The 27,595-nt window shown below is 45.4% G+C and overlaps 1 protein-coding gene across 1 annotated transcript in view; it reads left to right on the forward strand.

Moving 5' to 3' along the window:
* LOC128666736 (myb-related transcription factor, partner of profilin-like) overlaps window positions 1–27,595 on the forward strand; it is a 93,784-nt gene that overhangs the window by 6,713 nt on the left and 59,476 nt on the right. The window contains exon 4 of the mRNA XM_053721490.1: window positions 26,420–26,926. Within this exon, the coding sequence (XP_053577465.1) occupies window positions 26,420–26,926 (507 nt within the window). The remainder of the gene's footprint in view (window positions 1–26,419; window positions 26,927–27,595) is intronic.

Genomic DNA, 27,595 nt, shown 5'->3' on the forward strand with positions numbered 1-27,595 from the left:
GAGTTTATGATTAGGCATCACATGAATGCAGAGACAGCTAGTTATTAGTAACTAACATACATTAGCACTGAGAGTTTATGATTAGGCATCACATGAATGCAGAGACAGCTAGTTATTCATAACTAACATACTTTAGCGCTGAGAGTTTATGATTAGACATCACATGAATGCAGAGAAAGCTAGCTATTAGTAGCTAACATACATCAACACTGAGAGTTTATTATTAGACATCACATGAATGCAGAGAAAGCTAGCTATTAGTAGCTAACATACATTAGCGCTGAGAGATTATTATTAGACATCACATGAATACAGAGAAAGCTAGCTATTAGTAGCTGACATACATTAGCGCTGAGAGTTTATGATTAGACATCACATGAATGCAGAGACAGCTAGTTATTAGTGACTAACATACATTAGTGCTGAGAGTTTATGATTAGACATCACATGAATGCAGAGAAAGCTAGCTATTAGTAGCTAACATACATTAGCACTGAGAGTTTATTATTAGACATCACATGAATGCAGAGACAGCTAGCTATTAGTAACTAACATACATTAGCACTGAGAGTTTATTATTAGACATCTCATTAATGCAGAGACAGCTAGCTATTAGTAGCTAACATACATTAGCCCTGAGAGTTTATGATTAGACATCACATAAATGCAGAGACAGCTAGTTATTAGTAACTAACATACATTAGCACTGAGAGTTTATGATTAGACATCACATGAATGCAGAGAAAGCTAGTTATTAGTAACTAACATACATTAGCACTGAGAGTTTATGATTAGACATCACATGAATGCAGAGACAGCTAGTTATTCATAACTAACATACTTTAGCTCTGAGAGTTTATGATTAGACATCACATGAATGCAGAGACAGCTAGCTATTAGTAACTAACATACATTAGTGCTGAGAGTTTATGATTAGACATCACATGAATGCAGAGACAGCTAGTTATTAGTAACTAACATACATTAGCACTGAGAGTTTATGATTAGACATCACATGAATGCAGAGACAGCTAGTTATTCGTAACTAACATACATTATCACTGAGAGTTTATGATTAGACAGCACATGAATGCAGAGAAAGCTAGCTATTAGTAGCTAACATACAGTAGCGCTGAGAGTTTATGATTAGACATCACATGAATGCAGAGAAAGCTAGCTATTAGTAGCTAACATACATTAGCACTGAGAGTTTATGATTAGACATCACATGAATGCAGAGACAGTGAGCTATTAGTAGCTAACATACATTAGCACTGAGAGTTTATTATTAGATATCACATGAATGCAGAGACAGCTAGCTATTAGTAACTAACATACATTAGCGCTGAGAGATTATTATTAGACATCACATGAATGCAGAGAAAGCTAGCTATTAGTAGCTAACATACATTAGCACTGAGAGTTTATTATTAGACATCACATGAATGCAGAGAAAGCTAGCTATTAGTAGCTAACATACATTAGCACTGAGAGTTTATTATTAGACATCATATGAATGCAGAGAAAGCTAGCTATTAGTAGCTAACATACATTAGCACTGAGAGTTTATTATTAGACATCACATGAATGCAGAGAAAGCTAGTTATTAGTAACTAACATACATTAGTGCTGAGAGTTTATGATTAGACATCACATGAATGCAGAGAAAGCTAGCTATTAGTAGCTAACATACATTAGCGCTGAGAGATTATTATTAGACATCACATGAATGCAGAGACAGCTAGCTATTAGTAACTAACATACATTAGCACTGAGAGTTTATTATTAGACATCTCATTAATGCAGACACAGCTAGCTATTAGAAGCTAACATACATTAGCGCTGAGAGTTTATGATTAGACATCACATAAATGCAGAGACAGCTAGTTATTAGTAACTAACATACATTAGCACTGAGAGTTTATGATTAGGCATCACATGAATGCAGAGACAGCTAGTTATTAGTAACTAACATACATTAGCACTGAGAGTTTATGATTAGGCATCACATGAATGCAGAGACAGCTAGTTATTCATAACTAACATACTTTAGCGCTGAGAGTTTATGATTAGACATCACATGAATGCAGAGAAAGCTAGCTATTAGTAGCTAACATACATCAACACTGAGAGTTTATTATTAGACATCACATGAATGCAGAGAAAGCTAGCTATTAGTAGCTAACATACATTAGCGCTGAGAGATTATTATTAGACATCACATGAATACAGAGAAAGCTAGCTATTAGTAGCTGACATACATTAGCGCTGAGAGTTTATGATTAGACATCACATGAATGCAGAGACAGCTAGTTATTAGTGACTAACATACATTAGTGCTGAGAGTTTATGATTAGACATCACATGAATGCAGAGAAAGCTAGCTATTAGTAGCTAACATACATTAGCACTGAGAGTTTATTATTAGACATCACATGAATGCAGAGACAGCTAGCTATTAGTAACTAACATACATTAGCACTTAGAGTTTATTATTAGACATCTCATTAATGCAGAGACAGCTAGCTATTAGTAGCTAACATACATTAGCCCTGAGAGTTTATGATTAGACATCACATGAATGCAGAGACAGCTAGTTATTAGTAACTAACATACATTAGCACTGAGAGTTTATGATTAGACATCACATGAATGCAGAGAAAGCTAGTTATTAGTAACTAACATACATTAGCACTGAGAGTTTATGATTAGACATCACATGAATGCAGAGACAGCTAGTTATTCATAACTAACATACTTTAGCTCTGAGAGTTTATGATTAGACATCACATGAATGCAGAGACAGCTAGCTATTAGTAACTAACATACATTAGTGCTGAGAGTTTATGATTAGACATCACATGAATGCAGAGACAGCTAGTTATTAGTAACTAACATACATTAGCACTGAGAGTTTATGATTAGACATCACATGAATGCAGAGACAGCTAGTTATTCGTAACTAACATACATTATCACTGAGAGTTTATGATTAGACAGCACATGAATGCAGAGAAAGCTAGCTATTAGTAGCTAACATACAGTAGCGCTGAGAGTTTATGATTAGACATCACATGAATGCAGAGAAAGCTAGCTATTAGTAGCTAACATACATTAGCACTGAGAGTTTATGATTAGACATCACATGAATGCAGAGACAGTGAGCTATTAGTAGCTAACATACATTAGCACTGAGAGTTTATTATTAGATATCACATGAATGCAGAGACAGCTAGCTATTAGTAACTAACATACATTAGCGCTGAGAGATTATTATTAGACATCACATGAATGCAGAGAAAGCTAGCTATTAGTAGCTAACATACATTAGCACTGAGAGTTTATTATTAGACATCACATGAATGCAGAGAAAGCTAGCTATTAGTAGCTAACATACATTAGCGCTGAGAGATTATGATTAGACATCACATGAATACAGAGAAAGCTAGCTATTAGTAGCTGACATACATTAGCGCTGAGAGTTTATGATTAGACATCACATGAATGCAGAGACAGCTAGTTATTAGTAACTAACATACATTAGTGCTGAGAGTTTATGATTAGACATCACATGAATGCAGAGAAAGCTAGCTATTAGTAGCTAACATACATTAGCACTGAGAGTTTATTATTAGACATCATATGAATGCAGAGAAAGCTAGCTATTAGTAGCTAACATACATTAGCACTGAGAGTTTATTATTAGACATCACATGAATGCAGAGAAAGCTAGCTATTAGTAGCTAGCATACATTAGCACTGAGAGTTTATTATTAGACATCACATGAATGCAGAGAAAGCTAGCTATTAGTAGCTAACATACATTAGCGCTGAGAGATTATTATTAGACATCACATGAATGCAGAGACAGCTAGCTATTAGTAACTAACATACATTAGCGCTGAGAGTTTATTATTAGACATTTAAAGGAGCACTGCCTGGGAAGAGCAACCTTAATCAGTGCACGTGCCTTGTCTTCTCTGTAAAAGCCTGCACTTTTTCGCTTACTGTACTGTGTGCTGGCTTTTAGAGAGAGGATAGGGCAGATGTGCTGCCCCTCCCAAATCTGCTGCCCTAGGCACCGGGCTTGTTGGCCTAGGCCATAAAACGCTCCTGGTGTCATGTGATGTTTCCAGGATATCGCCGTTCCTCAGACAATGGTGCAACTCAGAACAAACAATTATATAGTCTGTCAATCAATCACGTACCTTTTTATTTCTTATAAACTGGGTTCATAGCTACAAAAACACAATTTCAGGCCTGCAAATGTCCCTTACTCATGTCTATTGCAGGCCTGAAACATTGTTTTTGTACTTATGGACCCAGTTTATAAGATATAAAGGTCTTTAAATCTTTTGGAGGATGGGAATTGCATTAGTTTTGTACTTCTATTGAGACTTGGCAAGTCTTCTTTCTGTGCACGCTGTTTTTTAATTTTGGATTTGATATTATATTGCATCGCATACACACATCACATCAGACCTTTATGTCAGTCACAAAGACATCAGATCAATCTACTGGTCCTGCAGCTCCCCTGTCAGTAACATACACACATCAGATCAGACCCCTGGCCCTGCAGCCCCTCTATCAGTCACATATTCACATAAGATCAGACTCCTGGTCCTGCAGCCCCTCTGTCAGTCACATACACACATCAGATCAGACCTCTGGTCCTGCAGCCCCTCTATCAGTCACATACACACATCAGCTCAGAACCCCGGTCCTGCAGCTCCCCTGTCAGTAACATACACACATCAGATCAGACCCCTGGCCCTGCAGCCCCTCTATCAGTCACATATTCACATAAGATCAGACTCCTGGTCCTGCAGCCCCTCTGTCAGTCACATACACACATCAGATCAGACCTCTGGTCCTGCAGCCCCTCTATCAGTCACATACACACATCAGCTCAGAACCCTGGTCCTGCAGCCCCTCTGTCAGTCACATACTCACATCAGATCAGACCCCTGGTCCTGCAGCCCCTCTCTGTCACATACACACATCAGATCAGACCCCTGGTCCTGCAGCCCCTCTGTCAGTCACATATACACATCAGATCAGACCCCTAGTCCTGCAGCCCATCTGTCAGTCACATACACACATCAGATCAGACCCCTGCTCCTGCAGCCCCTCTGTCAGTCACACACACACATCAGGTCACACCCCTGGTCCTGCAGCCCCTCTGTCAGTCACATACACACATCAGATCACACCTCTGTCCTGCAGCCCCTCTGTCAGTCACATACACACATCAGATCACACCTCTGTCCTGCAGCCCCTCTATCAGTTACATACACACATCAGATCAGACCCCTGGTCATACAGCCCCTCTGTCAGTCACATATAATCAGATCAGACCCCTGGTCATGCAGCCCCTCTGTTAGTCACATACACAGATCAGATCAGACCCCTGGTCCTGCAGCCCCTCTGTCAGTCACATACACACATCAGATCACCTCTGTCCTGCAGCCCCTCTATCAGTTACATACACACATCAGATCAGACCCCTGGTCATACAGCCCCTCTGTCAGTCACATATAATCAGATCAGACCCCTGGTCATACAGCCCCTCTGTCAGTCACATATAATCAGATCAGACCCCTGGTCATGCAGCCCCTCTGTTAGTCACATACACAGATCAGATCAGACCCCTGGTCCTGCAGCCCCTCTGTCAGTCACATACACACATCAGATCACACCCCTGGTCCTGCAGCCCCTCTGTCAGTCACATACAGACATAAGATCATACCCCTGGTCCTGCAGCCCCTCTGTCAGTCACATACAATCAGATCAGACCCCTGGTCCTGCAGCCACTCTCTCAGTCACATACACACATAAGATCAGACCCCTAGTCCTGCAGCCCCTCTATCAGTCACATACACACATCAGATCTCACCTCTGTCCTGCAGCCCCTCTATCAGTTACATACACACATCAGATCAGATCCCTGGTCATACAGCCCCTCTGTCAGTCACATACAATCAAATCAGACCTCTGGTCCTGCAGCCCCTCTGTTAGTCACATATCACATCATATCAGACCCCTGGCCCTGCAGCCCCTCTATCAGTCACATACACACATCAGATCAGACCCCTGCTCCTGCAGCCCCTCTGTCAGTCACATACACACATCAGATCACACCCCTGTTTCTGCAGTCCCTGTCTCAGTCACATACACACATCAGATCAGACCCCTGGTCCTGCAGCCCCTCTGTTAGTCACATACTCACATCAGATCAGACCCCTGGTCCTGCAGCCCCTCTGTCAGTCACATACACACATCAGATCAGACCCCTGGTCCTGCAGCCCCTATGTCAGTCACACACACACATCAGATCACACCCCTGGTCCTGCAGCCCCTCTGTCAGTCACATACACACATCAGATCACACCTCTGTCCTGCAGCCCCTCTATCAGTTACATACACCCATCAGATCAGATCCCTGGTCATACAGCCCCTCTGTCAGTCACATACAGACATCTGATCACACCCCTGGTGCTGCAGCCCCTCTGTCAGTCACATACACACATCAGATCAGACCCCTGGTCCTGCAGCCCCTCTATCAGTCGCAAACACACATCAGATTCTACCCCTGGTCCTGCAGCCCCTCTATCAGTCACATACATCAGATCACACCCCTGGTTGTGCAGCCCCTTTATCTTCACATACACACATCAGATCACACCCCTGGTCCTGCAGCCCCTCTATCAGTCACATACTCACATCAGATCACACCCTTGGTCCAGCAGCCTCTCTATCAGTCACATATCACATCATATCAGACCCCTGGCCCTGCAGCCCCTCTATCAGTCACATGCACACATCAGATCAGACCCCTGGCCCTGCAGCCCCTCTATCAGTCACATAAACACATCAGATCAGACCCCTGGCCCTGCAGCCCCTCTATCAGTCACATACACACATCAGATCAGACCCCTGGTCCTGCGCCCCTTCTGTCAGTCACATAAATTAGATCAGACCCCTGGCCCTGCAGCCCCTCTGTCAGTCACATACACACATCAGATCAGACCCCTGGTCATGCAGCCCCTCTATCAGTCACACACAATCAGATCAGACATCTGGTCCTGCAGCCCCTCTATCAGTCACATACAGACATCAGATCAGACCCCTGGTCCTGCAGCCCCTCTGTCAGTCACATACACACATCGGATCAGACCCCTGGTCCTGCAGCCCCTCTATCAGTCACATACACACATCAGATCAGACCCCTGGTCCTGCAGCCCCTCTATCAGTCACATACTCACATCAGATCAGACCCCTGGTCCTGCAGCCCCTCTGTCAGTCACATGCACACATCAGATCAGACCCCTGGTCCTGCTGCCCCTCTATCAGTCACATACTCACATAAGATCATACCCCTGGTCCTGCAGCCCCTCTATCAGTCACATACACACATCAGATCAGACCTCTGGTCCTGCAGCCCCTCTGTCAGTCACATACACACATCAGATCAGACCCCTGGTCCTGCGCCCCCTCTGTCAGTCACATATCAGATCAGACCCCTGGTCCTGCAGCCCCTCTGTCAGTCACACACACACATCAGATCAGACCACTGGTCCTGCAGCCCCTCTCTGTCACATACACACATCAGATCACACCCTGGTCCTGCGCCCTCTCTGTCAGTCACATAATATCAGATCAGACCCCTGGTCCTGCGCCCCCTCTGTCAGTCACATATCAGATCAGACCCCTGGTCCTGCAGCCCCTCTGTCAGTCGCACACACACATTAGATCACACCCCTGGTCCTGCAGCCCCTCTATCAGTCACATACTCACATTAGATCACACCCCTGCTCCTGCAGCCCCTCTATCAGTCACATATCAGATCAGACCCCTGGTCCTGCGCCCCCTCTGTCAGTCACATATCAGATCAGACCCCTGGTCCTGCAGCCCCTCTGTCAGTCGCACACACACATTAGATCAGACCCCTGGTCCTGCAGCCCCTCTGTCAGTCACATACAATCAGATCAGACCCCTGGTCCTGCAGCCCCTCTATCAGTCACATACAGACATCAGATCACACCCCTGGTCCTGCAGCCCCTCTGTCAGTCACATACAATGAGATCAGACCCCAGGTCCTGCAGCCACTCTCTCAGTCACATACACACATCAGATCAGACCCCTGGTCCTGCAGCCCCTCTATAAGTTACATGCACACATCAGATCAGACAGTCCTGCAGCCCCTCTATCAGTCACATACACACATCAGATCACACCTCTGTCCTACAGCCCCTCTATCAGTTACATACACACATCCGATCAGACCCCTGGTCCTGCAGCCCCTCTATCAGTCACATATAAACATCAGATCATACCCCTGGTCCTGCAGCCCCTCTATCAGTCACATACACACATCAGATCAGACCCCTGGTCCTGCAGCCCCTTTAGCACTCACATACACACATCAGATCACACCCCTGGTCCTGCAGCCCTTCTGTCAGTCACATACAATCAGATCAGACCCCTGGTCCAGCAGCCCCTCTGTCAGTCACATACACACATCAGATCACACCCCTGGTCCTGCAGCCCCTCTGTCAGTCACATACAATCAGATTAGACCCCAGGTCCTGTAGCCACTCTCTCAGTCACAAACACACATCAGATCAGACCCCTGGTCCTGCAGCCCCTATATCAGTTACATGCACACATCAGATCAGACCCCTAGTCCTGCAGCCCCTCTATCAGTCATATACACACATCAGATCACACCTCTGTCCTACAGCCCCTCTATCAGTTACATACACACATCAGATCAGACCCCTGGTCCTGCAGCCCCTATATCAGTCACATACACACATCAGATCATACCCCTGGTCCTGCAGCCCCTCTATCAGTCACATACACACATCAGATCAGACCCCTGGTCCTGCAGCCCCTCTATCAGTCACATACACACATCAGATCAGACCCCTGGTCCTGCAGCCCCTCTGTCAGTCACATACAATCAGATCAGACCCCTGGTCCTGCAGCCACTCTCTCAGTCGCATACACACATCAGATCCGACCCCTGGTCCTGCAGCCCCTCTATCAGTTACATACACACATCAGATCAGACCCCTGGTCCTGCAGCCCCTCTATCAGTCACATACACACATCAGATCAGACCCCTGGTCCTGCAGCCCCTCTGTCAGTCACATACAATCAGATCAGACCCCTGGTCCTGCAGCCACTCTCTGTCGCATACACACATCAGATCCGACCCCTGGTCCTGCAGCCCCTCTATCAGTTACATGCACACATCAAATCAGACCCTTAGTCCTGCAGCCCCTCTATCAGTCACATACACACATGAGATCATACCCCTGGTCCTGCAGCCCCTCTATCAGTCACATACACACATCAGATCAGACCCCTGGTCCTGCAGCCCCTCTAGCAGTCACATACACACATCAGATCATACCCCTGGTGCTGTAGTACCTATATCAGTCACATACACACATCAGATCAGACCCCTGCAACTGCAGCCCCTCTGTCAGTCACATACACACATCAGATCAGACCCCTGATCCTGCAGTCCCTGTCTCAGTCACATACACACATCAGATCAGACCCCTAGTCCTGCAGCCCCTCTGTCAGTCACATACAGACATCAGATCACACCCCTGGTCCTGCAGCCCCTCTGTCAGTCACATACAATCAGATCACACCCCTGATCCTGCAGCCCCTCTGTCAGTCACATACAATCAGATCAGACCCCAGGTCCTGCAGCCCCTCTGTCAGTCACATACAGACATCAGATCAGACCCCTGGTCCTGCAGCCCCTCTGTCAGTCACATACACACATTAGATCAGACCCCCCTGCAGTCCCTGTCTCAGTCACATACACACATCAGATCATACCCTTGGTCCTGCAGCCCCTCTATCAGTTACATGCACACATAAAATCAGACCCCTAGTCATGCAGCCCCTCTTTCAGTCACATACACACATTAGATCATACCCCTGGTCCTGCAGCCCCTCTATCAGTCACATACACACATCAGATCAGACCCCTGGTCCTGCAGCCCCTCTAGCAGTCACATACACACATCAGATCATACCCCTGGTGCTGTAGCCCCTATATCAGTCACATAAACTCATCAGATCAGACCCCTGGTCCTGCAGCCCCTCTGTCAGTCACATACACACATCAGATCAGACCCCTGGTCCTGCAGTCCCTGTCTAAGTCACATACACCCATCAGATCAGACCCCTGGTCCTGCAGCCCCTCTCTGTCACATACACACATCAGATCAGACCCCTGGTCCTGCAGCCCCTCTGTCAGTCACATACATTCAGATCAGACCCCTGTCCTGCAGCCCCTCTGTCAGTCACATACATACATCAGATCAGATCCCTGTCCTGCAGCCCTTCTGTCAGTCACATAACCACACACACTCTATCTATCTATCTATCTATCTATCTATCTGTCTATCTATCTATCTATCTATCTATATGTATCTATAATCAACAACTCTTTAAATTATGGGGAGGTGAAAAGTTTAAAATCCCCCACTAAGCACAAAATGTAGAGAAAATAACTCATTGTGTAGTTCATTTACACATCTAGACAGGCCAAAAGGCTTGTTTTTCCCACAGAAAACATCTAAATACATTCGGCTAGATTACGAGTCTGGCGTTAGCCTTAAAAAGCAGCGTTGAGAGGTCCCAACGCTGCTTTTTAACGCCCGCTCTTATTACGAGTCTTGCAGGTACAGGTGTACCGCTCGCTTTTCTTCCGTGACTCGAGCTTACCACAAATCCCCTTACGTAAATTTCGTATCCTATCTTTTCAATGGGACTTGCCTAATGCCGGTATTATGAGTCTTGGAAGAAGTGAGCGGTAGACCTTCTCCTGTCAAGACTCCTACCGCATTTAAAAGTCAGTAGTTAAGAGTTTTATGGGCTAACGCTGTAACATAAAACTCTTAACTAAAGTGATAAAAAGTACACTAACACCCATAAACTACCTATTAACCCCTAAACCGAGCCCCCTCCCACATCGGAAACATTTTATGATTAGACATCACATGAATGCAGAGAAAGCTAGTTATTAGTAACTAACATACATTAGCACTGAGAGTTTATGATTAGACATCACATGAATGCAGAGACAGCTAGTTATTCATAACTAACATACTTTAGCGCTGAGAGTTTATGATTAGACATCACATGAATGCAGAGAAAGCTAGCTATTAGTAGCTAACATACATTAGCACTGAGAGTTTATTATTAGACATCACATGAATGCAGAGAAAGCTAGATATTAGTAGCTAACATACATTAGCGCTGAGAGATTATTATTAGACATCACATGAATACAGAGAAAGCTAGCTATTAGTAGCTGACATACATTAGCGCTGAGAGTTTATGATTAGACATCACATGAATGCAGAGACAGCTAGTTATTAGTGACTAACATACATTAGTGCTGATAGTTTATGATTAGACATCACATGAATGCAGAGAAAGCTAGCTATTAGTAGCTAACATACATTAGCACTGAGAGTTTATTATTAGACATCACATGAATGCAGAGACAGCTAGCTATTAGTAACTAACATACATTAGCACTGAGAGTTTATTATTAGACATCTCATTAATGCAGAGACAGCTAGCTATTAGTAGCTAACATACATTAGCGCTGAGAGTTTATGATTAGACATCACATAAATGCAGAGACATCTAGTTATTAGTAACTAACATACATTAGCACTGAGAGTTTATGATTAGACATCACATGAATGCAGAGACAGCTAGTTATTCATAACTAACATACATTAGTGCTGAGAGTTTATGATTAGACATCACATGAATGCAGAGACAGCTAGTTATTAGTAACTAACATACATTAGCACTGAGAGTTTATGATTAGACATCACATGAATGCAGAGACAGCTAGTTATTCATAACTAACATACATTAGTGCTGAGAGTTTATTATTAGACATCACATGAATGCAGAGAAAGCTAGATATTAGTAGCTAACATACATTAGCGCTGAGAGATTATTATTAGACATCACATGAATACAGAGAAAGCTAGCTATTAGTAGCTGACATACATTAGCGCTGAGAGTTTATGATTAGACATCACATGAATGCAGAGACAGCTAGTTATTAGTGACTAACATACATTAGTGCTGAGAGTTTATGATTAGACATCACATGAATGCAGAGAAAGCTAGCTATTAGTAGCTAACATACATTAGCACTGAGAGTTTATTATTAGACATCACATGAATGCAGAGACAGCTAGCTATTAGTAACTAACATACATTAGCACTGAGAGTTTATTATTAGACATCTCATTAATGCAGAGACAGCTAGCTATTAGTAGCTAACATACATTAGCGCTGAGAGTTTATGATTAGACATCACATAAATGCAGAGACAGCTAGTTATTAGTAACTAACATACATTAGCACTGAGAGTTTATGATTAGACATCACATGAATGCAGAGAAAGCTAGTTATTAGTAACTAACATACATTAGCACTGAGAGTTTATGATTAGACATCACATGAATGCAGAGACAGCTAGTTATTCATAACTAACATACATTAGTGCTGAGAGTTTATGATTAGACATCACATGAATGCAGAGACAGCTAGTTATTAGTAACTAACATACATTAGCACTGAGAGTTTATGATTAGACATCACATGAATGCAGAGACAGCTAGTTATTCGTAACTAACATACATTAGCACTGAGAGTTTATGATTAGACATCACATGAATGCAGAGAAAGCTAGCTATCAGTAGCTAACATACATTAGCACTGAGAGTTTATTATTAGACATCACATGAATGCAGAGAAAGCTAACTATTAGTAACTAACATACATTAGCGCTGAGAGTTTATGATTAGACATCACATGAATACATAGAAAGCTAGCTTATTAGTAGCTAACATACATTAGCACTGAGAGTTTATTATTAGACATCACATGAATGCAGAGAAAGCCAGTTATTAGTAGCTAACATACATTATCACTGAGAGTTTATGATTAGACAGCACATGAATGCAGAGAAAGCTAGCTATTAGTAGCTAACATACATTAGCACTGAGAGTTTATGATTAGACATCACATGAATGCAGAGACAGTGAGCTATTAGTAGCTAACATACATTAGCACTGAGAGTTTATGATTAGACATCACATGAATGCAGAGAAAGCTAACTATTAGTAACTAACATACATTAGCGCTGAGAGTTTATGATTAGACATCACATGAATACAGAGAAAGCTAGCTTATTAGTAGCTAACATACATTAGCACTGAGAGTTTATTATTAGACATCACATGAATGCAGAGAAAGCTAGTTATTAGTAGCTAACATACATTAGCGCTGAGAGTTTATGATTAGACATCACAAGCTGATCTAAGCAGTGCACAGACGCATCCAGTCTGTTAGTTACTAGGACCTGCAATAAACACTGCACTTCCAGACCCACCACAGCTGACAAGAGGAGGCAGCATATCGGCACAAGGTCTTCTCCTCCAGCCTCACATTGTAACCATATCTCTGGGCAAGTTTCTCACCAAGAACACTTCCACTGCAAAAATGCTCTAAATGAAGCAACGGTTTAAAGGAGCACTGCCTGGGAAGAGCAACCTTAATCAGTGCACGTGCCTTGTCTTCTCTGTAAAAGCCTGCACTTTTTCGCTTACTGTACTGTGTGCTGGCTTTTAGAGAGAGGATAGGGCAGATGTGCTGCCCCTCCCAGATCTGCTGCCCTAGGCACCGGGCTTGTTGGCCTAGGCCATAAAACGCTCCTGGTGTCATGTGATGTTTCCAGGATATCGCCGTTCCTCAGACAATGGTGCAACTCAGAACAAACAATTATATAGTCTGTCAATCAATCACGTACCTTTTTATTTCTTATAAACTGGGTTCATAGCTACAAAAACACAATTTCAGGCCTGCAATTGTCCCTTACGCATGTCTATTGCAGGCCTGAAACATTCTTTTTGTACTTATGGACCCAGTTTATAAGATATAAAGGTCTTTAAATCTTTTGGAGGATGGGAATTGCATTAGTTTTGTACTTCTATTGAGACTTGGCAAGTCTTCTTTCTGTGCACGCTGTTTTTTAATTTTGGATTTGATATTATATTGCATCGCATACACACATCACATCAGACCCTTATGTCAGTCACAAAGACATCAGATCAATCTACTGGTCCTGCAGCTCCCCTGTCAGTAACATACACACATCAGATCAGACCTCTGGCCCTGCAGCCCCTCTATCAGTCACATATTCACATAAGATCAGACTCCTGGTCCTGCAGCCCCTCTCTCAGTCGCATACACACATCAGATCCGACCCCTGGTCCTGCAGCCCCTCTATCAGTTACATGCACACATCAAATCAGACCCTTAGTCCTGCAGCCCCTCTATCAGTCACATACACACATGAGATCATACCCCTGGTCCTGCAGCCCCTCTATCAGTCACATACACACATCAGATCAGACCCCTGGTCCTGCAGCCCCTCTAGCAGTCACATACACACATGAGATCATACCCCTGGTCCTACAGCCCCTCTGTCAGTCACACACACACATCAGGTCACACCCCTGGTCCTGCAGCCCCTCTGTCAGTCACATACACACATCAGATCACACCTCTGTCCTGCAGCCCCTCTATCAGTTACATACACACATCAGATCAGACCCCTGGTCATACAGCCCCTCTGTCAGTCACATATAATCAGATCAGACCCCTGGTCATACAGCCCCTCTGTCAGTCACATATAATCAGATCAGACCCCTGCTCATGCAGCCCAGCTGTTAGTCACATACACAGATCAGATCAGACCCCTGGTCCTGCAGCCCCTCTGTCAGTCACATACACACATCAGATCACACCTCTGTCCTGCAGCCCCTCTATCAGTTACATACACACATCAGATCAGACCCCTGGTCATACAGCCCCTGTGTCAGTCACATATAATCAGATCAGACCCCTGGTCATACAGCCCCTCTGTCAGTCACATATAATCAGATCAGACCCCTGGTCATGCAGCCCCTCTGTTAGTCACATACACAGATCAGATCAGACCCCTGGTCCTGCAGCCCCTCTGTCAGTCACATACACTTGTCATATCAGACCGCTGGTCCTGCAGCCCCTCTTTCAGTCACATACACACATCAGATCACACCCCTGGTCCTGCAGCCCCTCTGTCAGTCACATACAGACATCAGATCATACCCCTGGTCCTGCAGCCCCTCTGTCAGTCACATACAATCAGATCAGACCCCTGGTCCTGCAGCCAATCTCTCAGTCACATACACACATAAGATCAGACCCCTAGTCCTGCAGCCCCTCTATCAGTCACATACACACATCAGATCTCACCTCTGTCCTGCAGCCCCTCTATCAGTTACATACACACATCAGATCAGATCCCTGGTCATACAGCCCCTCTGTCAGTCACATACAATCAAATCAGACCTCTGGTCCTGCAGCCCCTCTGTTAGTCACATATCACATCATATCAGACCCCTGCTCCTGCAGCCCCTTCTTCAGTCACATACACACATCAGATCACACCCCTGTTCCTGCAGTCCCTGTCTCAGTCACATACACACATCAGATCAGACCCCTGGTCCTGCAGCCCCTCTGTTAGTCACATACTCACATCAGATCAGACTCCTGGTCCTGCAGCCCCTATATCAGTCACACACACACATCAGATCACACCCCTGGTCCTGCAGCCCCTCTGTTAGTCACATACACACATCAGATCACACCTCTGTCCTGCAGCCCCTCTCTGTCACATACACACATCAGATCAGACCCCTGATCCTGTAGCCCCTCTGTCAGTCACATATACACATCAGATCAGACACCTAGTCCTGCAGCCCATCTGTCAGTCACATACACACATCAGATCAGATCCCTGGTCATACAGCCCCTCTGTCAGTCACATACACACATCAGATCACACCCTGGTCATGCAGCCCCTCTGTCAGTCACATACAGACATCAGATCAGACCCTTGGTCCTGCAGCCCCTCTGTCAGTCACATACAGACATCTGATCACACCCCTGGTGCTGCAGCCCCTCTGTCAGTCACATACACACATCAGATCAGACCCCTTGTCCTGCAGCCCCTCTATCAGTCGCAAACACACATCAGATCCTACCCCTGGTCCTGCAGCCCCTCTATCAGTCACATACATCAGATCACACCCCTGGTTGTGCAGCCCCTTTATCTTCACATACACACATCAGATCACACCCCTGGTCCTGCAGCCCCTCTATCAGTCACATACTCACATCAGATCACACGCTTGGTCCAGCAGCCTCTCTATCAGTCACATATCACATCATATCAGACCCCTGGCCCTGCAGCCCCTCTATCAGTCACATGCACACATCAGATCAGACCCCTGGCCCTGCAGCCCCTCTATCAGTCACATACACACATCAGATCAGACCCTTATGTCAGTCACAAAGACATCAGATCAATCTACTGGTCCTGCAGCTCCCCTGTCAGTAACATACACACATCAGATCAGACCTCTGGCCCTGCAGCCCCTCTATCAGTCACATATTCACATAAGATCAGACTCCTGGTCCTGCAGCCCCTCTCTCAGTCGCATACACACATCAGATCCGACCCCTGGTCCTGCAGCCCCTCTATCAGTTACATGCACACATCAAATCAGACCCTTAGTCCTGCAGCCCCTCTATCAGTCACATACACACATGAGATCATACCCCTGGTCCTGCAGCCCCTCTATCAGTCACATACACACATCAGATCAGACCCCTGGTCCTGCAGCCCCTCTAGCAGTCACATACACACATCAGATCATACCCCTGGTGCTGTAGTACCTATATCAGTCACATACACACATCAGATCAGACCCCTGCTCCTGCAGCCCCTCTGTCAGTCACACACACACATCAGGTCACACCCCTGGTCCTGCAGCCCCTCTGTCAGTCACATACACACATCAGATCACACCTCTGTCCTGCAGCCCCTCTGTCAGTCACATACACACATCAGATCACACCTCTGTCCTGCAGCCCCTCTATCAGTTACATACACACATCAGATCAGACCCCTGGTCATACAGCCCCTCTGTCAGTCACATATAATCAGATCAGACCCCTGGTCATACAGCCCCTCTGTCAGTCACATATAATCAGATCAGACCCCTGCTCATGCAGCCCAGCTGTTAGTCACATACACAGATCAGATCAGACCCCTGGTCCTGCAGCCCCTCTGTCAGTCACATACACACATCAGATCACACCTCTGTCCTGCAGCCCCTCTATCAGTTACATACACACATCAGATCAGACCCCTGGTCATACAGCCCCTGTGTCAGTCACATATAATCAGATCAGACCCCTGGTCATACAGCCCCTCTGTCAGTCACATATAATCAGATCAGACCCCTGGTCATGCAGCCCCTCTGTTAGTCACATACACAGATCAGATCAGACCCCTGGTCCTGCAGCCCCTCTGTCAGTCACATACACTTGTCATATCAGACCGCTGGTCCTGCAACCCCTCTTTCAGTCACATACACACATCAGATCACACCCCTGGTCCTGCAGCCCCTCTGTCAGTCACATACAGACATCAGATCATACCCCTGGTCCTGCAGCCCCTCTGTCAGTCACATACAATCAGATCAGACCCCTGGTCCTGCAGCCAATCTCTCAGTCACATACACACATAAGATCAGACCCCTAGTCCTGCAGCCCCTCTATCAGTCACATACACACATCAGATCTCACCTCTGTCCTGCAGCCCCTCTATCAGTTACATACACACATCAGATCAGATCCCTGGTCATACAGCCCCTCTGTCAGTCACATACAATCAAATCAGACCTCTGGTCCTGCAGCCCCTCTGTTAGTCACATATCACATCATATCAGACCCCTGCTCCTGCAGCCCCTTCTTCAGTCACATACACACATCAGATCACACCCCTGTTCCTGCAGTCCCTGTCTCAGTCACATACACACATCAGATCAGACCCCTGGTCCTGCAGCCCCTCTGTTAGTCACATACTCACATCAGATCAGACCCCTGGTCCTGCAGCCCCTATATCAGTCACACACACACATCAGATCACACCCCTGGTCCTGCAGCCCCTCTGTCAGTCACATACACACATCAGATCACACCTCTGTCCTGCAGCCCCTCTCTGTCACATACACACATCAGATCAGACCCCTGATCCTGTAGCCCCTCTGTCAGTCACATATACACATCAGATCAGACACCTAGTCCTGCAGCCCATCTGTCAGTCACATACACACATCAGATCAGATCCCTGGTCATACAGCCCCTCTGTCAGTCACATACACACATCAGATCATACCCTGGTCATGCAGCCCCTCTGTCAGTCACATACAGACATCAGATCAGACCCTTGGTCCTGCAGCCCCTCTGTCAGTCACATACAGACATCTGATCACACCCCTGGTGCTGCAGCCCCTCTGTCAGTCACATACACACATCAGATCAGACCCCTTGTCCTGCAGCCCCTCTATCAGTCGCAAACACACATCAGATCCTACCCCTGGTCCTGCAGCCCCTCTATCAGTCACATACATCAGATCACACCCCTGGTTGTGCAGCCCCTTTATCTTCACATACACACATCAGATCACACCCCTGGTCCTGCAGCCCCTCTATCAGTCACATACTCACATCAGATCACACGCTTGGTCCAGCAGCCTCTCTATCAGTCACATATCACATCATATCAGACTCCTGGCCCTGCAGCCCCTCTATCAGTCACATGCACACATCAGATCAGACCCCTGGCCCTGCAGCCCCTCTATCAGTCACATACACACATCAGATCAGACCCCTGGTCCTGCGCCCCTTCTGTCAGTCACATAAATTAGATCAGACCCCTGGCCCTGCAGCCCCTCTGTCAGTCACATACACACATCAGATCAGACCTCTGGTCCTGCAGCCCCTCTATCAGTCACATACAGACATCAGATCAGACCCCTGGTCCTGCAGCCCCTCTATCAGTCACATACTCACATCAGATCAGACCCCTGGTCCTGCAGCCCCTCTGTCAGTCACATGCACACATCAGATCAGACCCCTGGTCCTGCAGCCCCTCTATCAGTCACATACTCACATCAGATCAGACCCCTGGTCCTGCAGCCCCTCTGTCAGTCACATGCACACATCAGATCAGACCCCTGGTCCTGCAGCCCCTCTGTCAGTCATATACTGACATCAGATCAGACCCCTGGTCCTGCAGCCCCTCTATCAGTCACATACAGACATCAGATCACACCCCTGGTCCTGCAGCCCCTCTGTCAGTCACATACAATCAGATCAGACCCCTGGTCCTGCAGCCCCTCTATCAGTCACATACACACATCAGATCACACCCCTGGTCCTGCAGCCCTTCTGTCAGTCACATACAATCAGATCAGACCCCTTTTCCAGCAGCCCCTCTGTCAGTCACATACACACATCAGATCACACCCCTGGTCCTGCAGCCCCTCTGTCAGTCACATACAATCAGATTAGACCCCAGGTCCTGTAGCCACTCTCTCCGTCACATACAATCAGATCAGACCCCTGGTCCTGCAGCCACTCTCTGTCGCATACACACATCAGATCCGACCCCTGGTCCTGCAGCCCCTCTAGCAGTCACATACACACATCAGATCATACCCCTGGTCCTGCAGCCCCTCTATCAGTCACATACACACATCAGATCAGACCCCTGGTCCTGCAGCCCCTTTAGCACTCACATACACACATCAGATCATACCCCTGGTCCTGCAGCCCCTATATCAGTCACATACACACATCAGATCAGACCCCTGGTCCTGCAGCCCCTCTGTCAGTCACATACAATCAGATCAGACCCCTGGTCCTGCAGCCACTCTCTGTCGCATACACACATCAGATCCGACCCCTGGTCCTGCAGCCCCTCTAGCAGTCACATACACACATCAGATCATACCCCTGGTGCTGTAGCCCCTCTATCAGTCACATACACACATCAGATCAGACCCCTGGTCCTGCAGCCCCTCTGTCAGTAACATACACACATCAGATCAGACCCCTGATCCTGCAGTCCCTGTCTCAGTCACATACACACATCAGATCAGACCCCTAGTCCTGCAGCCCCTCTATCAGTCACATGCACACATCAGATCACACCTCTATCCTACAGCCCCTCTATCAGTTACATACAGACATCAGATCACACCCCTGGTCCTGCAGCCCCTCTGTCAGTCACATACAATCAGATTAGACCCCAGGTCCTGTAGCCACTCTCTCCGTCACATACAATCAAATCAGACCCCTGGTCCTGCAGCCACTCTCTGTCGCATACACACATCAGATCCGACCCCTGGTCCTGCAGCCCCTCTAGCAGTCACATACACACATCAGATCATACCCCTGGTCCTGCAGCCCCTCTATCAGTCACATACACACATCAGATCAGACCCCTGGTCCTGCAGCCCCTTTAGCACTCACATACACACATCAGATCATACCCCTGGTCCTGCAGCCCCTATATCAGTCACATACACACATCAGATCAGACCCCTGGTCCTGCAGCCCCTCTGTCAGTCACATACAATCAGATCAGACCCCTGGTCCTGCAGCCCCTCTGTCAGTCACATACACACATCAGATCAGACCCCTGATCCTGCAGTCCCTGTCTCAGTCACATACACACATCAGATCAGACCCCTAGTCCTGCAGCCCCTCTATCAGTCACATGCACACATCAGATCACACCTCTATCCTACAGCCCCTCTATCAGTTACATACACACATCAGATCAGACCCCTGGTCCTGCAGCCCCTATATCAGTCACATACACACATCAGATCAGACCCCTGGTCCTGCAGCCCCTCTGTCAGTCACATACACACATCAGATCAGACCCCTGATCCTGCAGTCCCTGTCTCAGTCACATACACACATCAGATCAGACCCCTAGTCCTGCAGCCCCTCTATCAGTCACATGCACACATCAGATCACACCTCTGTCTTGCAACCCCTCTGTCAGTCACATACAGACATCAGATCACACCCCTGGTCCTGCAGCCCCTCTGTCAGTCACATACAATCAGATCACACCCCTGGTCCTGCAGCCCCTCTGTCAGTCACATACAATCAGATCAGATCCCAGGTCCTGCAGCCCCTCTGTCAGTCACATACAGACATCAGATCAGACCCCTGGTCCTGCAGCCCCTCTGTCAGTCACATACACACATCAGATCAGACCCCTGGTCCTGCAGCCCCTCTGTCAGTCACATACACACATCAGATCAGACCCCTGATCCTGCAGTCCCTGTCTCAGTCACATACACACATCAGATCAGACCCCTAGTCCTGCAGCCCCTCTATCAGTCACATGCACACATCAGATCACACCTCTGTCTTGCAACCCCTCTGTCAGTCACATACAGACATCAGATCACACCCCTGGTCCTGCAGCCCCTCTGTCAGTCACATACAATCAGATCAGATCCCAGGTCCTGCAGCCCCTCTGTCAGTCACATACAGACATCAGATCAGACCCCTGGTCCTGCAGCCCCTCTTTCAGTCACATACACACATCAGATCAGACCCCTGATCCTGCAGTCCCTGTCTCAGTCACATACACACATCAGATCATACCCTTGGTCCTGCAGCCCCTCTATCAGTCACATACACACATCAGATCAGACCCCTGGTCCTGCAGCCACTCTCTGTCACATACACACATCAGATCCGACCCCTGGTCCTGCAGCCCCTCTATCAGTTACATGCACACATCAAATCAGACCCCTAGTCATGCAGCCCCTCTTTCAGTCACATACACACATCAGATCAGACCCCTGGTCCTGCAGCCCCTCTAGCAGTCACATACACACATCAGATCATACCCCTGGTGCTGTAGCCCCTATATCAGTCACATACACTCATAAGATCAGACCCCTGGTCCTGCAGCCCCTCTGTCAGTCACATACACACATCAGATCAGACCCCTGGTCCTGCAGTCCCTGTCTCAGTCACATACACCCATCAGATCAGACCCCCCTGCAGCCCCTCTCTGTCACATACACACATCAGATCAGACCCCTGGTCCTGCAACCCCTCTGTCAGTCACATACATTCAGATCAGACCCCTGTCCTGCAGCCCCTCTGTCAGTCACATACACACATCAGATCAGATCCCTGTCCTGCAGCCATTCTGTCAGTCACATAACCACACACACTCTATCTATCTACCTATCTATCTATCTATCTATCTATCTATGTATCTATAATCAACAACTCTTTAAATTATGGGGAGGTGAAAAGTTTAAAATCCCCCACTAAGCACAAAATGTAGAGAAAATAACTCATTGTGTAGTTCATTTACACATCTAGACAGGCCAAATGGCTTGTTTTTCCCACAGAAAACATCTAAATACATTCGGCTAGATTACGAGTCTGGCGTTAGCCTTAAAAAGCAGCGTTGAGAGGTCCCAACGCTGCTTTTTAACGCCCGCTGGTATTACGAGTCTTGCAGGTACAAGTGTACCGCTCGCTTTTCTTCCGCGACTCGAGCTTACCACAAATCCCCTTACGTAAATTGCGTATCCTATCTTTTCAATGGGACTTCCTAATGCCGGTATTATGAGTCTTGGAAGAAGTGAGCGGTAGACCCTCTCCTGTCAAGACTCCTACCGCATTTAAAAGTCAGTAGTTAAGAGTTTTATGGGCTAACGCTGTAACATAAAACTCTTAACTAAAGTGATAAAAAGTACACTAACACCCATAAACTACCTATTAACCCCTAAACCGAGCCCCCCCCCCCCCCCACATCGGAAACACTTAAATAAAGTTTTTAACCCCTAATCTGCCGACCGGACATCACCACCACTTTAATAAATATATTAACCGCTAAACCACCGCACTCCCACTTCGCAAAAACTAGTTACATTTTATTAACCCCTAATCTGCCGTCCCTAACATCGCCGCCACCTACCTACATTTATTAACCCCTAATCTGCCACCCCCAATGTTGCCGCTACTATATTAAATGTATGAACCCCTAACCCTACCCCCCACAACTAAAATATAATTATATAAAACGAAATAAAATTACTAAAATTAAATAAATTAATCCTATTTAAAACTAAATACTTACCTGTAAAATAAACCCTAAGCTAGCTACAATATAACTAATAGTTACATTGTATCTATCTTAGGGTTTATATTTATTTTACAGGCAACTTTGTATTTATTTTAACTAGGTATAATAGTTATTAAATAGTTATTAACTATATAATAACTACCTAGTTAAAATAAAGACAAATATACCTGTAAAATAATTCCTAACCTAAATTACAATTACACCTAACACTACACTATCATTAAATTAATTACCTAAACTAACTACAATTAAATACAATTAAATTATATAAACTAAAGTACAAAAAAACAACACTAAATTACAGAAAATAAAAATATAATTACAAGAATTTTAAACTAATTACACCTAATCTAATTCCCCTAATAAAATAAAAAAGCCCCCCAAAATAATAAAATTCCTTACCCTATACTAAATTACAAATAGCCCTTAAAAGGGCTTTTTGCAGGGCATTGCCCCAAAGTAATCAGCTCTTTTACCTGTAAAAAAAATACAATACCCCCCCAACATTAAAACCCACCACCCACACACCCAACCCTACTCTAAAACCCACCCAATTCTCCCTTAATAAAACACTACCCCCTTGAAGATCACCCTACCTTGAGACGTCCTCACCCAACCGGGCAGAAGTGGTCCTCCAGACGGCCAGAAGTCTTCATCCGATCCGGCAGAAGAGGACCTCCAGACTGGTAGAAGTCTTCATCCAGGCGGCATCTTTTATCTTCATCCATGCGGAGCGGGTCCATTCTATCAGCCAATCGGAATTAAGGTAGGAAAAATCCTATTGGCTGATTGGATCAGCCAATAGGATTGAACTTCAATCCTATTGGCTGATCCTAGGATTGAGCTTACATTCTATTGGCTGTTCCAATCAGCCAATAGAATGCAAGCTCAATTCTATTGGCTGATTGCATCAGCCAATAGGATTTTTCCTACCTTAATTCTGATTGGCTGATAGAATTCTATCAGCCAATCGGAATTGAAGGGATGCCATCTTGGATGACGTCATTTAAAGGAACCTTCATTCGTTTGGAGTTGTCGGAAGAAGAGGATGCTCCGCGTCGGCTGGCTTCAAGATGGACCCGCTCCGCTCCGGATGGATGAAGATAGAAGATGCCGCCTGGATGAATACTTCTGCCCGTCTGGAGGTCCTCTTCTGCCCGGATCGGATGAAGACTGCTGCCCCTCTGGAGGACCACTTGTGCCCGGCTGGGTGAAGACGGCTCACGGTAGGGTGATCTTCATGGGGGTAGTGTTAGGTTTTATTAAGGGGGGATTGGGTGGGTTTTAGAGTAGGGTTGGGTGTGTGGGTGGTGGGTTTTAATGTTGGGGGGGTATTGTATATTTTTTTTACAGGTAAAAGAGCTTTTAAGGGCTATTTGTAATTTAGTATAGGGTAGGGAATTTTATTATTTTGGGGGGCTTTTTTATTTTTTTAGGGGGATTAGATTAGGTGTAATTAGTTTAAAATTATTGCAATTATTTTTTTATTTTCTGTAATTTAGTGTTTTTTGTACTTTAGTTTATTTAATTTAATTGTATTTAATTGTAGTTAGTTTAGGTAATTAATGATAGTGTAGGGTTAGGTGTAATTGAAATTTAGGTTAGGATTTATTTTACAGGTATATTTGTCTTTATTTTAACTAGGTATTTATTATATAGTTAATAACTATTCAATAACTATATACCTAGTTAAAATAAATACAAAGTTGCCTGTAAAATAAATATAAACCCTAAGATAGATACAAATGTAACTATTAGTTATATTGTATCTAGCTTAGGGTTTATTTTAAAGGTAAGTATTTAGTTTTAAATAGGATTAATTTATTTAATTGTAGTAATTTTATTTCGTTTTATTTAAATTATATTTAAGTTAGGGGGGTTAGGGTTAGACTTAGGTTTAGGGGTCAATACATTTAATATAGTTGCATCAACGTTGGGGGCGTCAGATTAGGGGTTAATAATTGTAGGTAGGTTGCAGGGACATTGGGGGCGGCAGATTAGGGGTTAATAAATATAATGTAGGGTTCGGCGATGTTGGGGGCAGCAGATTAGGGGTTCATAGGGATAATGTAGGTGGCTGCAGTGTCCGTAGCGGCAGATTAGGGGTTAATAATATTATGCAGGTGTCTGCGATGTCGGGGGCGGCAGATTAGGGGTTAATAAGTGTAAGATTAGGGGTGTTTAGATTCGGGGTTCATGTTAGGGTGTTAGGTGTAGACATAACTTTTATTTCCCCATAGGAATCAATGTGGCTGCGTTAGAAGCAGAACACTGCTTTTTTGCAGGTGTTAGGTTTTTTTCAGCCGATTCTGCCCCATTGATTCCTATGGGGAAATCGTGCACGAGCACGTTTTACCTGCTCACCGCTACCGTAAGCAACGCTGGTATTGAGGTGAGATGTGGAGCTAAATTTTGCTCTACGCTCACCTTTTTGCGGCTAACGCCCGGTTTAAAAAGACCTGTAATACCAGCGTTGTCTTAAGTGAGTGGTGAAAAAAAAATGCTCGTTAGCAACGCACCCCTGTTACCGCAAAACTCGTAATCTCTGTGATTGTTTCCAATGCAGCATAGGATTCTGGGTAAGACGTGCAAATGAGGTTCACAATGACTTCAGCCTGCTTTTACGCAGACTAACTTTTCGCCATAGCATCGCTGTATACACAGCTTATAAGCTTAGCTCGGGTTAGTACAGCATTTCAGACCATCCCAGGACAGCTGTTTCGTGTTTGTTTCCGCTCATCAGCTGGGAGTAGGTTGAATCACTGCTGAGTAAAGTTCATTTCTGGGCGAAATACAACAACTTTTAAAACTATGGTGAGGTTAAAAGTGATTTTAAAATTCTCCACTAAGCACAAAATATAAAGAAAGTAACTGAAGTCCATTTAACAAATCTAAACAAGCCAGGAGGCCGGCTTTTCCCAGATAACCTCAGGATACACTGTTTCTAATGCAGTAAAGGATTCTGGGTAAGATATGTTCTGGGATGGTCTGAATCACTGCAATGACCCTAGCTAAGCTTAAAAGCTGAGTATACGTCGATGCTATGGCGTAAAGGGAGTCTGCATAAAAGCTGACTGAAGTAAAAAATAAAAAGTAAGTTGCATATTTTACCCAGAACCCTTTGCTGCATTGGAAGCAGTGTATCCAGAGGTTTTCTGGCAAAAGCAAGCCTTCTGACTTGTCTAGATTTGTAAATGAACTACACAATGAGTTATTTTATATATTCTTAATCTATGAAGCTTTTATTCATATTTTTGTTTTCAGGTAAAATGTTGGGGCAGCGTTTTTCACCAGCAGAGAATGAGGCGCTTATTTTCTCCTTGGAGCAAAACTACCCTGCTCTATTTGGTGATCTGCGGAGGGCGACTAGCGCGGAACTAAGGGAGAGTCTGTGGTTGACAATAACAGCAGCGGTTAATGCTGTGTCTACCACAGGCCGAACTGAAGCCCAGTGCAAGAAAAGGGTCTCCGACATCAAGACTAAAGTCATAAGAAAAGTGGCTCTCTTAGGCGCTAGACCTGGCGCTCGGCGTGGGCGCGGTGGTGGTAGGGGTAGACCCCGTGTGGCTCCGGTGTTCCAGTCCTACGAGAGGGCTTTTATCAGACTTCTTGGTTTGGATATCCCTTCTCTTCAAGATGGGCGTTCAGCTTTCTTATTTCGGCGTAGGAAGCCCTCCCCTGCGGATCCAGATAGAGCAGGAGATAGCTCTACCGACGAGACCAATGTGTCAGCTGAGCCAAGCCCTGGGAGCAACCTGGTCTCAACGTCCGGTAATTATTTTATTGCTTTTTATTCCCTTAAGGACTGAGGTTGTTCCTGTTTCCAGGCAATTGGTTTTAGAATAATCATCCGCTTTCCTGTGAAGTGCGACCAATGCATTTGATTTATTACAGACAAACAGGCCCTTCTAGTAATAGCCTCTATGGGTTTATAAAATAACTAAATAGGAATTGAATGCATTTGTACAAAACTAGTGTAGCTAAAGACAAATACCTCCATGTGATCCTGATTTTAGGGCTACCCCATATGTCATTTATAGTTAATATAGGCCAAATACTGATGGGATTATTGGTTAAATAGCGGTCACTTGAACCTGCTGCACAAAAGTGTATATATGTAGAATAAGACCCCTCAGCGTATTTATCTAGAGGACACTTTATACGTAAAGGGATAGAAAACCCAAACATTTCTTTCATGAATCAGAAAGAGCAGAGATTTTAAGTAACTTTTTAATTTACTTCTAATATCAATCGCCTTGATTACAAGTCTTGTGTTATGAGGGGTGCAGTGCTAACGTGCATTTTATTCTCACCGCTCACTTCCCTGCAGCGCTGGTATTACAGGTTTTTACAAACCCGGCGTTAACAGACAAGAAGTGAGCGTAGATCAAAATTGTGCTCCACACTGCACTCCATACCAGAGCTGCTTAAGTGAGCGGT

This window comes from Bombina bombina, chromosome 7, assembly GCF_027579735.1.
Source record: "Bombina bombina isolate aBomBom1 chromosome 7, aBomBom1.pri, whole genome shotgun sequence".
NCBI classification, from domain to species: Eukaryota; Metazoa; Chordata; class Amphibia; order Anura; family Bombinatoridae; genus Bombina; species Bombina bombina.